Raw genomic sequence first — 15846 nt, forward strand, 5'->3', positions numbered from 1 at the left:
GGATCGATTGTCGCGTCCCATAAATCGATCCCCGAGAGGTCGATTTCTACCCGCCGATTCAGGCGGGTAGTATAGACCAGACCTCATACTATATAGGCGTCAATATATTAACCTTCTCTCCTTTTCCCCATATAGGGGAAACTATCTATTTTCAGCCAATCCTAAGAAACAGTATTTTACTAGGCAAACAGCATGAGAACCCTTATTTAATTACCTCACTGATTAATCTTAAGTCTTTTAACTATATTTTACTAGATCATTCCTAAGAAGATATTTACATACAGTAACAGAGCTATTTTAAAAACATATCCCAACAGCCCTTGTGCACAAGTAGTACAGATCTTATGTTTCTAATTAGTCAGAGAGCAGATAAGCAGTAAAACACATTTATGTAAAAGGAGGGGAAAGTAAACTTAACCTCACACCTCATAAAAAGCTTTGTAGTCATCCCAGTGGTGGCTCTCAGCATCCTGTAAAATATTTGTAGCACAAACTCTGACGCAGTAGTTGGTAACTTGAAACTGGAGAACATTGATGAATTCCTGATATCCCTGGACAGGCACTAGGAACAGGGGCCTGTTCAGAGGGAATGATCAAAGAGGCAAAGATTTAAGGCCTGTGCAGTAGGAGGTAACAATCCACAGTACTACAAATGGTTTTGATTATTAGTTATCAATCATTCATTTCCTCTTGGGCTTGAAGTCTGAGCCCACATTCACTTTCAAAAAATCTGGTCTTTGTTTTGCAAGCTCTTTGAAAATGTACATCTGCTGTTCTACAAATATGTATTTCTGCTTCAGACAAACTGCATTATCAATACATCATTCAGAAGTAAAAGTATTCTTCTCTATTATTACAAACGAGAATGTTATTTTGTCATTCAATTGTCAATATTGTTGGAAGACACTATGCACTTTTCAGCAGTAACTTTTATAAAGCTAGCATATGAACATGAGTCCCACGGACTTATAAAAAGCGTAACTGCACATATATGAATGATCACAAACTGTTTTGAAATGCGCACAAATAGAATTATTTGGGCAATATTTGGGGGCAGATTCTGTCATGCACCAAGATACACTCCTTGCAAAAGAGGGGAAAGCATTAGGGATCCAATAATGGTTCTCTGATTCTGATGCTGCCCTAGCCCCAACCCTAGACCGCACTAAGTTACAACAACTGGGTATGGTCCCTCAGTGCTCTGCTTACACCTGCCTGAGGGGAGCACAGTGCCAATCCACCCCCTCCTCATCCTATCATGCACAGCCATCCTTGACATGCCCCCATGGAAGCATGGAGGGGAGCCTGGCCTGGGAACCAGTTCCACCGTTTTACACCAGTGCATCAATTCTCTTCTTTCACCACAGGAATTCTCAACTGGTCAGTAGCTCCAGCTTATGTCCCCTTTGCCCCATTCAGGCAGAGCAACTTGGAGATAATAGAAACTGAGAATCAGGACTCTGTTTTTAAATGTAGATGTGAATCATAGCATACAATATATTTTTAATTAGAAATCAAAATCATAATATTTTTTACTAGAGATGGTCAAAACTGGAACCTTGAATCCAAACCCCTTTAAGTTTCTGCTTGGGTCTGCATTCAGATTTAGATCCCAGGATTTGAACCAGCATCTTATTTTGACTCTAGGTCATACTGAAATCCACAAGGAGCCTGTTTTCCAGTTCCAATTCAGACATGACCAGAATCACACAGGATGAGCAGATCAAGAGATTGCTACTGTTCTGAGCCAAAATCTCCTAAGAACCATTTAGATGGTTTCAGGGCCATCAGGTCCAAGCATTAGCTCTAATTCAACCTCTACCTGAACCCTTACCCAACCCTACTCTGGATCCCAAAACCCCTTCTTTGACCTACCTCTAATTTTATTTAGCATCCATCTAAGACTTATTTAATTAATAAATTACCCTCTTGTAAAAGTTTATTGGATACATATGCTCGTGGTGCTCAACACAATCTTCATGACACTAACGTGCAGGAACATATCTTCATGTTGTCAAAGATTACATTTTTAACATTGTTTTTATGAAAATTAAGCTGCTGCTGCAGACAAAAATGAAATGGAAGTCCTCCATTCATCCATACCATAATATAGTGTAGACAGCCATAATATAAGAGTATTTGCTCAAGATTAATGAGTAAAGAATTTGCATTGCCTTGCCAATTCAAACCTTGAAGATAAAAATCAATGTTTGTAATAACTACTTCAAGTTATCAATATGTCTGATCTTTCCTAAAAACCAGTGCAAATGGTACTTTAATTATAGGAAATATTTTGGGTATATTTACAAGTATTATAGATTATACATTATATCACTGAAATGGAATCAACGTTCCATATTATCTATATTTGAACTAAAACATATTTAAAGGACTCACTTCTTGCTGGTCTCTCTCATTAAATTATCATACATCATAAAATGCTGAAAGACATGTACTGCTGTGGAGAGAACAGCATACAAGTTTTGCAGTGGAGCCTTGGAGGGCACTTCTTTGCTTCTCTCCTCCAACCTTTCCAGGACAGCTGTTGCTACTTTGCAGCACGCCTCCACAAAGTTTGCTCTAATTTCCTGAAGAGAATCATCTCTGCATGCCAGAGCCAGTGGAAGCACTGTGTCAAGTTCTTCCATGATGTCAGAACAAAACTAGGGAGAAATAAATGTGGCATCAAGTTATCTGTACTCTGACAGCTCTGTGTAATTTATGTATGCCAGGGCCAAATTCTTGAATAATGAAATTGGCACAACACAAATATATTGAATCAGCCTTATAAAAATTTCAATCTCTGGTATAGAAGGCAAAACATTTATTTATAATAATGTGAATACATCAAATATAACTTCACAATCTTTGTGCTGTATACCGGCACAGTACAGGCTAAAAAATATTTAAGGATTTAACCTTATATGAGATAATGCCCTAATTTTGCTCATGCCCTCTCATCATATATATTTAATGGCGTTCAGAAGATAAGACTAATTCCTTCCAAACAGGGATAATTCTCTAAACTATTATATCATTTTCAAAAGCAATGTTTTAATCAATTTCTTGCTGCTAGTTATAGGTTGGACATTGTCATCTTCTAGTAAGTGTATGTATTGTTCTCAATAAAGCCATCTTACTAAAAGCCTGTACACTCCTTTAACTAAACATTTTATAATTCTGCTTAGTATCAATTGCTTTCCATCCTAAATAGGTAAAACACTTGCAAAAATTACAACATTAAAAAGCTTTCATATATTATATATCCTTAGACTAACCATTTAATTAATCAATATATCTGACCTTTTAGCCAAACCAAAGAACTCCAATTTGGCCATAATATCGGTTATGTTGATTAATTAAATGGCATGCCTAAGGAAATAAATACAGGAAATCCTTTTATAGCAATGCTTCAAATTTTGCAAGCATATCATCATCAAATTGGGATGTAAAGCCACAGACACTAATTGGAATGGTTTTGAATCCTTTTGATGCAAAAAAAATAATAGGGGCAAAATTAAAAAGTTCATTTTGTTTAGTACAGACTATATGTTAAAGTATAACACAATGTTTGGCATTGTATTGTAATGCCTTTCACTTTCTTTTTAACTCCATTTACATACAACTTGGAATATTAATGGCACTGTAAGCACTTCAAAGCTTGGACGGCAAAAAACCTTGGCATTCTGTCTCCCTGCAAACTTCAGATCTTTGGATACCTGCCTTTGCTATTCGTTTTGGTTGTTCCGCCTCGTGGACTGTTTCCCAGGACTCTTTCATTTGCTGGATGTTTACTAGGCTCATTGTATAGATTGCAGCTGAAGCCTGTTCTTTCTGCTCAAGCTGAAGAATTTTAGTTGAAAAATCTTCAATTGCTATTGTTATACAGTGCGCCACAGAAGAAGACAGGTCTTTAAATGCATTCCTCCAACTAAAATCCAATAAAGTTGTCTGAAATATAAATGTATCTGACATAAATCCAAACTCAGCAATGAGCATTACTGTTGTTATGGTTCCAATCTTATATGACTACCAGTATACAAGTTACGTAGAGATACTCTGTCATACTGTGTAAGCCATTCACATAACTCGGAAAATACAATTCACAAACAATGAACTAACATTAAAAGGCATATGTATTAACACAGATTAATACATATAGTAATGTTTCATCTAAATTGCCATTGGAGTTAATAAAAATATCAAAATGTCATTTATAAAAATCTATTTCAATAAAACTATCTTTATTTGAGCAGCAGGCTGCACTTTACTTACCACATAAAGCAACCTTTAAATTCAATATATTTAATAAAGTCAATTACATTTTATAGCCGTTTTTATAGTTTATATTACAAACACCATGTAATATTCTCTCTTACTTCCTTAGCATGCTTATAACTCAAAACCAGCAAACCAATAATGTGAATGGTAAACGGTTTAGAGAAACCAGTTTTGGCATACCAATGCTAGAATTTCCCTCTTTAGTGCTGCACTTGGTCACAGTTTAAACTAGTCTAGGTCGTTCACAAACCTGGCCAAAAAATTAGAAACCTCTGAGGTGGATCTGAGGAATGTCATGTACCACCCCCTGGTTCACACTAATTCTGCTTTGCACTGCTCTGATGGTGTAAAGCCATCTTAAAGCTGGACAATGGTGGCCAACTGATAATGTCTCTAGTTTAAGGGGAATATTTCAGGGCCTAACCTAACCAGCCTCTGACATAAGCGGTATGGTAGGAGAGGGGAGGAGACAGGACTCTAACAACCCTAGCTGCTGCAATAGCCTATTGTGCGTGTACGCTAAGAAGTTAGGCATTATAACCAGCCAGAAATGGAAAAGCGCTTACATTGCTCTAACTTGTGTCAGGGACTTAATTGATCCCAGAGCCCACCCCACAATTTGGGGAGTACAAAGCCAGCATAATACCACTTTCTCCACATTGTCTTTGAGTCCTGTGCTAGGTATAGCTCATCTGGATCAAAATACTTTCTATAAAGATAAAATTCAAACATAAGTCCCACAAACAGATCCAAAGTGTATTTAAACAAGCTGTTTGAGGCCTAAAATTTGGGACTGATTAATAAAATTCCACTACTGGGCAATGAAGGACTTGGCATGTCTTTTAAACCTCTTAAGTTCCCTAAACTCAACTCCAACATTTAATTGGTGAATGGAGGACAGACCAAGCCACAATACTGCATATGCTTTCTGCAAGGATTACAGCACTAAATGCCTAGTAAAGAAACTAACACAAACCCTAGCAGTAAGCATCTGCATGATCAGCTACTAAGATTTCAGTACATTTTGTCAGCCTATGGTATATTCAAGAACACATGGAATATTAAATAAAGACTTTTATGTTTGTGCACGGTTTTGGTTTTCCTCTTTGTAACTGTGGCATTGTGTTCTTCTGATGTTAACTTTGTTACAGTATAATGTGTACCAAAAAAATAAAAATAAAAAAAGATTATCCCCTTTGTCTCTTTACATACAAATTTTGTATAGGATTTTTTTCATCCTGAGCTGAGATTCTGCAGTTTAAAATTAATTATAATATTCAAACAATTAACTTCTGGAAACAGGTGTTTATAATGAGTATGCCAACAGAATCTATATTGGTGACAGAGAGAAAAAGAAAAAGAAAAAAATCCTTATAAAGTGCAAGTCTCTTTTCATACTCACCTCTTTTACCTGAAGTAACTGTTCAGGAAGCACACTGGTTTCATTTGCTCTAGTTTCCCCTATTAAAAGCTCCCCACCAGCTTTCTTCAGAACTCCTGCACAGTATGATAAAGGGGATCAAAGGTAAGATTAATTCTGTAGAAAAATCTGCAGCCTACAACACCTTCTGATATATCAATATGTAGAATAAAAAAATTCAACAAGATGTAGTAGAATACTAATGTTGCGATAAAGTCAAATTCAGGTTATACACAGCTCCTTTTATATAACCTTATGAAATCCACATCCCATTGTATTCATATTTTACACATATGTATAATGTATAAAATATAGTTCCTTTTGTCATTAATTCATTTTTATACTGATTGTGCAGTCACCTGTTTCTAGCGAGAATAGATAACTTTAGAGCAGCTGTGTAAAAATTAATTTCTATTCTTTGTTCAGTAAATTAAATAAATTATGTGGCACTGTATATTTTAAACATTTTAGCGTTTTAAAAATTCCGACACACTAAGAATCAAATGGCAGCTAATTATTATATCCAAAATAACAATCAGAGTAAGTACAGACGTCTTTAGAACTAATACCTCATTAGCAAAGCCCAACATATATGGCCCAGTCACATACCATTGATCTCAATGGGAATTTTTCCACTGATTTAATCTGGAGTAAACCAATAACTGGGACAGAGGGTAAAAACTGAGGGCCCGGTCCTGCAAACACTTACACACATGAATTGCCCCATGCAGTTATTTGCATGTGTGTTTGTGCTATCTGGCCCTTAGATTTACAGGACAGAGGCCATGTCTATTCTATGTTCTGAGCAGCACTAAACATACCACCAGCGCTCAACAAGTAAATAAAGGCAATGTAATTAATAATTTAAACATCCTTCCCTTTCCTAATATACAGTTTACATACAACACTGGTGCAGGTATTACTAATTTACTATGTCTTATGTGAAATTAAAGACAAGGAACAAGGAGCACTAAATGATAGAATGCTATCAAGCATAGCTAAAGAATATTGTTAAGAGCATATATTAAAAGGTCTTCTGCAGCTTGAAGGCATTGGCAATATGTATGCTCAAAGTTTGGGAAAGCTTTTCTGTTGAAGAAAACATCTAATTCTTTGAGATCCTTAGGATCTCATTTGTCTAACATGGATTTTCCCTTCTCCTTAGATAGAGATAGCGCATCCTTTGAAGGAAGGTATTTTGCTTATGCTCTTAAACAATGTTCCATGGCTTGGAATGACTTCCTCACGTCCTGTTTTGAGTTATGTTAATGAAACTAGTTCCAGGGAAAAATAATTTTTATTTTTAGAAATATGAAAAATAAAATGGCAGAATATAAAGATGGACAATACTAATCAGGTCACCTACTTCACCGCCTTCCTACTGCAAGTAGTTTTCTGCTATACATTTAATTCTGCCTATTTTTAAATGCACTATGTGATGGAGCTTCTAATGCTTCCTTTGGGAGATTGTTCCTTATTTTTAAGAATTTGCTCTCAGGAAGTTTCTCCTGATATCCAATCTACCTAGGAATAATGAGCTGACACTGAGAAAGAAAATTTATACTTTCTCTTACTACGTTAGATATTCATCTGCTTGTAGCATTCACAACCTTTCAATGTCAGAAGACTTACAGTCTCTTATTGTCACTACTCAAGTAAGCAATATATAATTCACTCTTAATCTTTTATCAAAAAGTCAAATGACTAGCCTCCATTTACACTGTCCTTCTGAGAACACCCTCCACCTTGTTAATATTTTCAGTGAACTGACCAGAAGCGAACATAACATTTTGAAATAGATCCTCAACTAGTATAAATTGTCAGAGGAGCCATGATAATTTACACTAGTTAAGAATCTGCCCCGTTAGGCTACAGCAGAGCTGTGCAGATATGACCAGTTGCTTGTAACCTGATATGTTTGCATATATATTCCAGAACTGCTGACATATCTCAGTAAAAACTCCTGTGCAAATTACACACCACTCACTATCAAACTTCTCCCTCCAAGACCAGATTCTAGCACAGCATAAACCTTCTCCAGACCCAAGTGCCCCCCTCCACCAACCCCAGACAATTTCGGTGTTCTCCCTTGTCTAGGTCATTACTGAAGACTGGACCTAACACAGATCCTTTCAACATCTCAAAAATAATTGTTAGTAAGGTAAATAATACTACAACCAAAGTTACCTGCAGGTTAGATTGCCCATCTATTTGATATGGACTCAGCCAGGATTTTTATTTTAACTCCACTAGAGATAATAGATTCTGAAGAAAATGAAGAATATCAATAGAAACATCAATAATAAAAAGAAAAACTAAAAATATTTTAGTAATAATAGATTTGAAGTCCTCCTAGGTTCTGTGCTCCATCATGAACTTCTAATTTGTTCTCACATACCAAACAGAGGAAATATGCATCTCAAAGTAAAACTCATATGTCTTTCTAAGTGTAAATTCCATCATCCCGTCAGTTTGCTCCTTTGGAAAAAAAAAATATTTACTACAGAAGCTATAACTGCATCTACCTTTGGGACCAAAGCAAAGATCATATTTGTCTTGCTGAAGTCTGTACAACTTCAAACACTGTCTATTAAGATGATGCACCTTGAAAATTTGATCCTATTTTCCTTTTATTATGCTTTCTAGAAATGGATGTAAAGTAAAAAATTTCTTCTTCTTAAGCTGTGAAAGGAAGACCTTTGCAAATCTTTTTGGTCCCCTGAGGCAACGCTTGTAAACCTAAGGGCTTGACAGCTTTGCCCAGGGTGTTTCAAAGAGCTCCACTGGAAAAAGCTTTTCTTGGCACTCATTATCAGATCTGTCCAAAGTTCACCTTTCTCACTAGAATGGAAAAAGGGTGAGAGAAAGATGAAAGATGTGTTAGATGTTTTTGATTTTTAAAAGTCTCAACAAGAGGCTTCTGAAAAGCCAGAGGAAAGAGAGAAAACGCATCTTAAAGATGGAAGGAAAATGCAATTTGTCAGTGTATTCTTTATTCTAAATAAGGATCTCACACTTAACCCTGACTGCTACTGAATGTTCCAGGTTCCTTCAAATAGAACCTGTGATGCTGAATGTACTAGGTATGTCTGAACATTCCAGTGATTTCAATGGAATGTAAATAGATGAGAGCAGGTATGGTGAAAGACCAACAAGGAAAGGGTTAATTATATCCACTCCCTGCTAGAGAGCCCTGATGGCCAAACCTACCTTTTTCCCAAAAGGATAAGAAATGTAGACTTGCCCTGGTGATACACTACAATTTGGTGGTCAAAGTGCTTTCACATTCTATTTTTAGAGGTTTATGACTTTCCCCCCCAAAAATGCTTTTTGACAGAAATTCCTCATGCTTATTCGCCTCTCGGAAGTATATTGTTTTAGCAATTATAAAAGCAAATTCTATATATTGTTGAGTTGGTGGTGCACGAATGAAGTATTTATATCAGTTAAATCATTTTTCAGATACCTTATTTGTGGTTGGATAATTGAAGTATACTTTGGATTTAAGCTTAAAACATGGTATGTATGTAGTCCTCAGTGAGGAATACCTGCTTTTGCAATGTTTGAAAATAAAGTAGTCAAGAAATAAACCTATGAAGAATTTAAAAAGCATACTGAAAATAAATTATAATAGAGAATGTAATACAGAGATTATTTTTGTTCATCTATGTGAAACAATTTGGGGGATTTAACCTATTGAATACATTCCAGAGAATTCCAGACACAGAATTCTCAAACTGAAGTCACAGAATTGTCCAGATCACCTCAGTACAATTGCTACAGCCACCTCCCTACAGAGTTCACTTTGGTTCAGTGTGTCCCTTGGTGCTATTGTCTGCCATGGGGTTACCATAAGCGAGTACTGGTGGGCAGTACTTCCATGTAACTTCTATTTTCAATCGCCTAAGTTGATCTTCTAAGGTTTCCATTGTTCACTCTGCAAAGAATCTTGTCTTGTTGGCAGCTAGAAGTGTGAACTACATGTCTTTCTTTTCTTCACTGTTCTTTTTTTGGTTCACAAGCAACCTCCTACCAAAAGCAGAATCTGTGGAAGAGACTACATCCAAGCAATAATGCTATGAAAAAGTATGAAGAGAAGCCCAGGTGGCCACCTTGCAAATTTCCAATGTGGAAGCCTTCGACCTCTCCGCCCAAGAAGCAGCTATAGTACTAGTGTAATGAGCTTTACAAACCCTGGGAGCCTCTTTACCCTTAACTACATACGCCTCCCTAATACAATCCCTTAACCATCTAGCTAAGGAACTCTTAGAAGCCATTTGACCCCTCTTAAGACCCCCTAAGAGTACAAACAATCTGTCAGAAGATCTGAAATCTTTGATTCTTCTGAGATAAACCCTAAGTGTTCTTCTTATATCCAATTTATGCAGCCATTGCTCTTTGTCATCGCTGGGTCTAGGGAAAAATGAGGGCCAAGAATCCTCCTGGTTTAGATAAAACTCAGATACCACCTCTGGCAATAAATAAATAAATAAATAAATAAATAAATGAGGAACTGTCCAAAGAACTACTTTATTTCTGATGGAACTTTACAAATGTTCTAAATATCAAATCTGAAGTCCCCACATGATATTCTGAACTAAGAACAACTAAACTTGTTATTCCAACAGCCAAAAATTATTCAGTTACTTCCTTTTATGACTTAAGTACAAGGCTAATAAGGGCCTCTTCTAATCAAGACTATCAGTGAGACAGTTATCAAGCTTAATCAGGATAATATAGGACATTGACAGAGAAGATCTTATTTCCCTTCTGGATTCTTGACAGAAAGCTGGAACAACTGTAAACATAGTTCTCATTCTTCCACATCAGATTATCTTTCAGGTAGCCACTACAACCGAGATTTCTAGTAATATGAAGTGAAGATAATGCCAACTAATATTTTACTTCTCAAACACTGTTTTCTTATTTCTCTGGCCATGCCTGCACTTCATATTTCTTCTTAGTAATTGATGTACTTCAGAATGGTTTTCTGAATAAATCCAGATCACCTTAATCAGAATAGCAAGTCTGAAAATGAAGGTGTTAGCTAGGCACACTGCCCTAATCTGTATTAAATATATCATCACATTTGTTAAATGGTGACCAAAATTTTGTACTTCCTTTGGAACCATGGGAGCCTTCCATCCCAGAATGCTGCCACTGCAGCTGATCTAATGACACTCACCTGTTCAGATATGGAAGCTAGGGCCACCACTTAGGAGACAATACGAGTATAGAGACAGTCATTATAAATGAGTAGAAAAATTCAGGAAAAGAAAAGCTCAAACCATTCAGCACCAACAGTTTTATGTAAAGTGAAGGTTATGTGTAAGTGTTTGCAGGGTCAGGGCCTAAATATGCCTCATGGAAAACAGAACATTTCCTTGTTAACATTCCTTCTTTCAAAATATATATTACTCTAAATAACTAGACAAAAGGTGTTTCTGTACAAAATATATTTTGTTAAACACAATCATGTTGTTTTCCTGTTTTCAGAGTTTCTTAGAGTAATTACACTTGTATCCAAGAGAACAGAAACAACACTACTCACAATTAATGTAGTTAAGTAAGGCATACAATTTCCTGCTAACAGGGAGAAAGTATGATAGACAGAGTGAGGAAGAAACTCATTCCACATTGAAATCAATAGGAAAAACAGAAGGCTTTGAATACCAATTTTAAATGAGCTTCAATATATCATCTAAAAATACTTTTAGGTTAATTTAGTGTTGTTTTAACACAAAATGATTTCTATTTCTTTATTTTACTGACATAGTGTCCAGCAGATTCAGGTTAAGAATGCATGCTCTACTCCAGTGGTTCCCAAACTTTAACATGTGAACCCCTTTCACTAAAATGTCAAGTCTTGCGAACCCCCTCCTAAAAATGAATATTTCCAGGGATTTTCTCCTTTACCTGAGTATAAGTTATAAAAGCAGTGATCTTGGAAATATTAAAATTGTTTTTATGACATGCTTATTACACACTATTATTATTATTTATTACAGTATTTTTATTACATTATGAAAATGGCACCACTCTTCCAAGATCTCACTTTCGTAGCTTGTATCACTATGAATAAGCCTGTTATAAGACAAGGCCCTATGTTTCATCAAGGAGATTCAGATGTGAAACAGCATGAAGGGGTACGTCTATACTTACCTCCAGGTCCGGCGGTAAGCAATCGATCATCTGGGATCGATCCTGGAAGTGCTAGCCGTCGACACCGGTACTTCTGCTCTGCGAGAGGAGTACGCGGAGTTGATGGGGGAGCCTGCCTGCCGCGTCTGGACCCGTGGTAAGTTCAAACTAAGGTACTTCGACTTCAGCTACATTATTCACGTAGCTGAAGTTGCGTATCTTAGTTCGGAGTGGGGGGTTAGTGTGGACCAAGCCAAGGTATTTAAGAAGCCAACTCAAAGAGTTCCTCCTACACAAGCATTCAGGTCTTGAGCAGTCCAGGCAAACAACGCACGTTACAACAAAGCTTAAACTTGTTCGTCATAATAATTTTAAAAATAATACTAGCTGCCTATTTAATTTTAAAAACAGCAAAAAATATCCACCTCCTTTCCATTACTTATAAGGAGTCTTGAAGTTTAAATTTCCTCAGTGTGATAGAGATGCTTGCTTTGATCTGCTTAGCTCTTGGAAGTCCAGCTGCTCCGGGCTGCTGGCCCCATGCTGCCCAGGGTTCCTAGAGACAACTCTGTCCACCATTAGGGAATTTTTCCCTGAGAACCCCCTGTAACATTTCACAAACCCCAGTTTGGGAACCACTGCTCTACTCCATTGACAAGTTGTATACCTCTCTATTCTTTCTTTCCATGCTTCTTCATTTTAAGTGTTCTTAGACCATACTCCCAGAACACATTTCTTCCCAGCCCACAGCTTGGTGCAGAGATACAAAGCACATGACTCTACCTACCTATCCTACTCCCTGAGCAGCCTAACCTCATTTCTAGTGTAAACTTTTCTTGCAGCCTAGCTAAAGCTCTTGAGATTATATACTCATTGGTGACCTGGTCTAAGTGCATTGGGTAAAGAAGCTGGGAAGGGGAACATATTATAGGCACACCATTTCTCAGTTAGTGGATTTTCTTCATCTCATTTCCTAGCTTGCAGGGTTACACATTTTCTTCATCTCATATTTCTGGAGATAGTCCAGTAATAAAATAAGGAAAGGGAAATACAAATTAAAGACCTGATTCTGCAAATATTTACTTCTGGGGAAAGTGCTTATTGCTACGAGATGTCCCACTGAAGTCAATGGAACAACTCAGTAGTGTTTGCAGGATCAAGCTACAAATTAAAACAACTATATTTACATTAAAACTATTTTAAATGTACACTACATTGACCTAAAATTAGTGTTCGAAGTTCAAGGATTTCCCCACCGAATATAAAAATTGCAGCCTCCATGGAACAAGCTCAGGAATATTCACAGCAGTGGAAACCTCCATCTATTAGTTTGTTATATAGAATATATGTAGAAAATGTTTATTAGGCAACACCAGTGTATTTCACTCCATATCAGAAATAATTATAATATAATTACATCTTTTACATACAAGTATCAATTCTTTCCCACAATTTCCTACAATTTAAATATACATCTACATTATTTTAAATAAATATTTAATGAGACGTTGAAAGATACTTGTTGATATGGGGGATTGGAAAAAAAATGCAAACATACAGCAATTTATTTTTATAATACTGCAAATTTAATTTAATTTGGAATTCATACCAAGTGATCCTTTTCCATAAACTGAAAAGAAAAAACAGTATGTGAGGAAAATTACACATTACCTTGAACATTTTTATTCTTCTCAGTGAAACAGGGCAACAACAGAATTTCTGCAGAGAGTTCTTCAACTCTTTCTTCCATAAACAAAAAGAGTTTTATAAGCTGAGAAAGACATTTGAGTTGATACAACGTTAAGCAGAAGTTCCTTCCTTTTCTGAGGCATTCTTGGGTAGCTGTCCAAATAAAAAGTCATAACATTTATTTTATTTCTTAGTAGATATTATGTAAAATATGCTTATGATAAAACTAAATTTTATTAAAATACACTGTATAAAATCAGTCTTATTATTTGTCATGACACAAGATAATCTAATATCATAGTCTGAACTGTGTCACTTCCTTTTTTAAAGGATCAGATCCCTGAATCCAGTGGAGATGCGCTCAGTGCACAAATTAAATGGGGAAGAAAGGTGGTGTAAAACTACTTTTCTGCTCCTCCAATCCTGGAGTAGGCTGGGAGCTGAAACAAACAAAGGACAAACCTAAAGGCTACTCTAAATTACAACTGTCAGAGAAGTCCCCTTGCAGGATCAGTCTGCCAAGCAAGGATCACCAAAGCAAGTTGCATTTCTGCTCCTCCCATCTCCAGTCCCATTTCCAAACCATACATCTGAGGGGATGGGAGAGAAAGAAAAAGGAGTAAGTGATGTAAAACCAGCCACATCTGAGAAATCTCCTATTTCCATCTTTGGGCAGTTTTCTTCAATTGCCTCATCAACCAAAATTTCATTGTATTCTACTCTTTGATCTTGATTATGACCATTTGAAATTGTATTACAAATACAACATAATAAGTCTCCTGTATCCATCAGATTATGGTAGATACCATAATCAAGAACCATCTACACTGAGCTGATCATAACCCACAACAAGATTGTTACTCAGTAAACATCTTGGCAGATTGTAGTGGTTGCTTTTTTCTTTTTATCCTTCTCTGGTTTGATTCCAAACTAAAATAAAATTCACTAAGATGCACACATTCTGTAGATGAATGTTTTTATAAATAAAATTCTATATGATGGATGCAACCCTACCATTGTTTGCAAACATTAAAATTATTTTTGTAATTTCTTACCTTACATACAATAATATATTTTAAACTTTTCCTGTTTTCTCCACAGTATATGCTGCTTCTTATTGGCAATGCTATTTAGCATAACTATGGCAAAACACACAAGAAGGCCTGAATATATATGCCAATTTTGCTTTATAACATATTTATTTTACACATATCATTCAGAAGTTATCATTTTTTAGGATTGACAATATTGTCTAAAATTAAAAATCAGGAAGTTCAGTCCCTATATTAATGTGATCACACACACAAAAAAATCAGCTTTTGTTAATAGAGTTCATATTCCTTTGGTATATCTCATTTACATATGCCATATTACAAAGTAACTACTGAACTCCAGATTTCACTATCCATTAGGATGGGGGGGGGAACATTCCAGTTAAAAGTTTTAATTCAGAAAACATTCTTAGCAGTATTTTGCAGACAAAAACATTGTGTTGCAAAAAATTGATTGAGCAAATCAAGAAACACCCCTTTACCATATATTAATGGTTTGGGACATCACATCAATACACTGTCACTTGGCAAGTCACCTTGTCAGTTTAACACTCTACTTGCACAATACAGTTAATGAATATGACATCTGAGTGAAAAGAGACATCAATCTAACTCTCCACAACCCTAAATATGTGGGCTTTGAAAACAAGTGAAACTGTCAGTGAACTAATATCAGCAAGCATTACACTCATACAACAGTTATTTTTTTCCAGAAATTGAACATTTTATTTTCAATGGCTAAAGCTTGAAACATATAATCACGTCACATGAACCAGGAAACCCTGCTTGAGCATGGAGCCAGACTGTAGAAGGCTGTGTGATGGTTTTTATTTTGTTTTACTCAATCACACAGTTTTTAACAAGTAATATTTAATATTTTTATTTTTAAAACTTTTGGAATGTAACATTTCAAAAAATGATAAAACTGTGCATGATAGGGTGTACCAGGTCCTTTGAGCCCCCTGCTGGAGGCCTCACAGTCCTACCACACCTTGTCCCAGGAAAAGAGCAGCAAAGGTCCTCCAGACCTACCTAGAAAAGCTGCAGGGAAGCAGCCAATCAGAGCACAGCAGGCTCAGTTAAAAGGAGTGGCAGATCCCTTTGAAGCAGAGATGGTTCTTAGCCATGGAGTTCAGCTGAGAATCCAAATGCAGGGCCATCCCTAGCCATTTTGGTGCCCTATGCAGCCCCCCCGAGGGGGGGAGCTGTGTGGGGCCCCAGGCCTCTGCTGGGCGCTGGCCCCAGGCCTCTGTGGGGGCAGGG

The 15846-nt window shown here is 36.5% G+C and overlaps 1 protein-coding gene across 6 annotated transcripts in view; it reads right to left on the reverse strand.

The window, feature by feature from the left end:
* Positions 1-15846, reverse strand: part of KIAA0825 (KIAA0825 ortholog) — a 406249-nt gene that overhangs the window by 249510 nt on the left and 140893 nt on the right. For 5 of the 6 annotated variants that reach the window (XM_034773043.1, XM_034773037.1, XM_034773039.1 and 2 more), the window contains 5 exons: positions 13514-13684; positions 5684-5778; positions 3724-3951; positions 2398-2663; positions 426-576 (listed from right to left, as the gene is read on the reverse strand). In XM_034773043.1, coding sequence (XP_034628934.1) covers positions 426-576; positions 2398-2663; positions 3724-3951; positions 5684-5778; positions 13514-13684 — 911 coding nt within the window. The remainder of the gene's footprint in view (positions 1-425; positions 577-2397; positions 2664-3723; positions 3952-5683; positions 5779-13513; positions 13685-15846) is intronic. The other variant, XM_034773042.1, reaches the window with a different exon arrangement.

Source organism: Trachemys scripta, chromosome 6 (genome assembly GCF_013100865.1).
Source record: "Trachemys scripta elegans isolate TJP31775 chromosome 6, CAS_Tse_1.0, whole genome shotgun sequence".
NCBI classification, from domain to species: Eukaryota; Metazoa; Chordata; order Testudines; family Emydidae; genus Trachemys; species Trachemys scripta.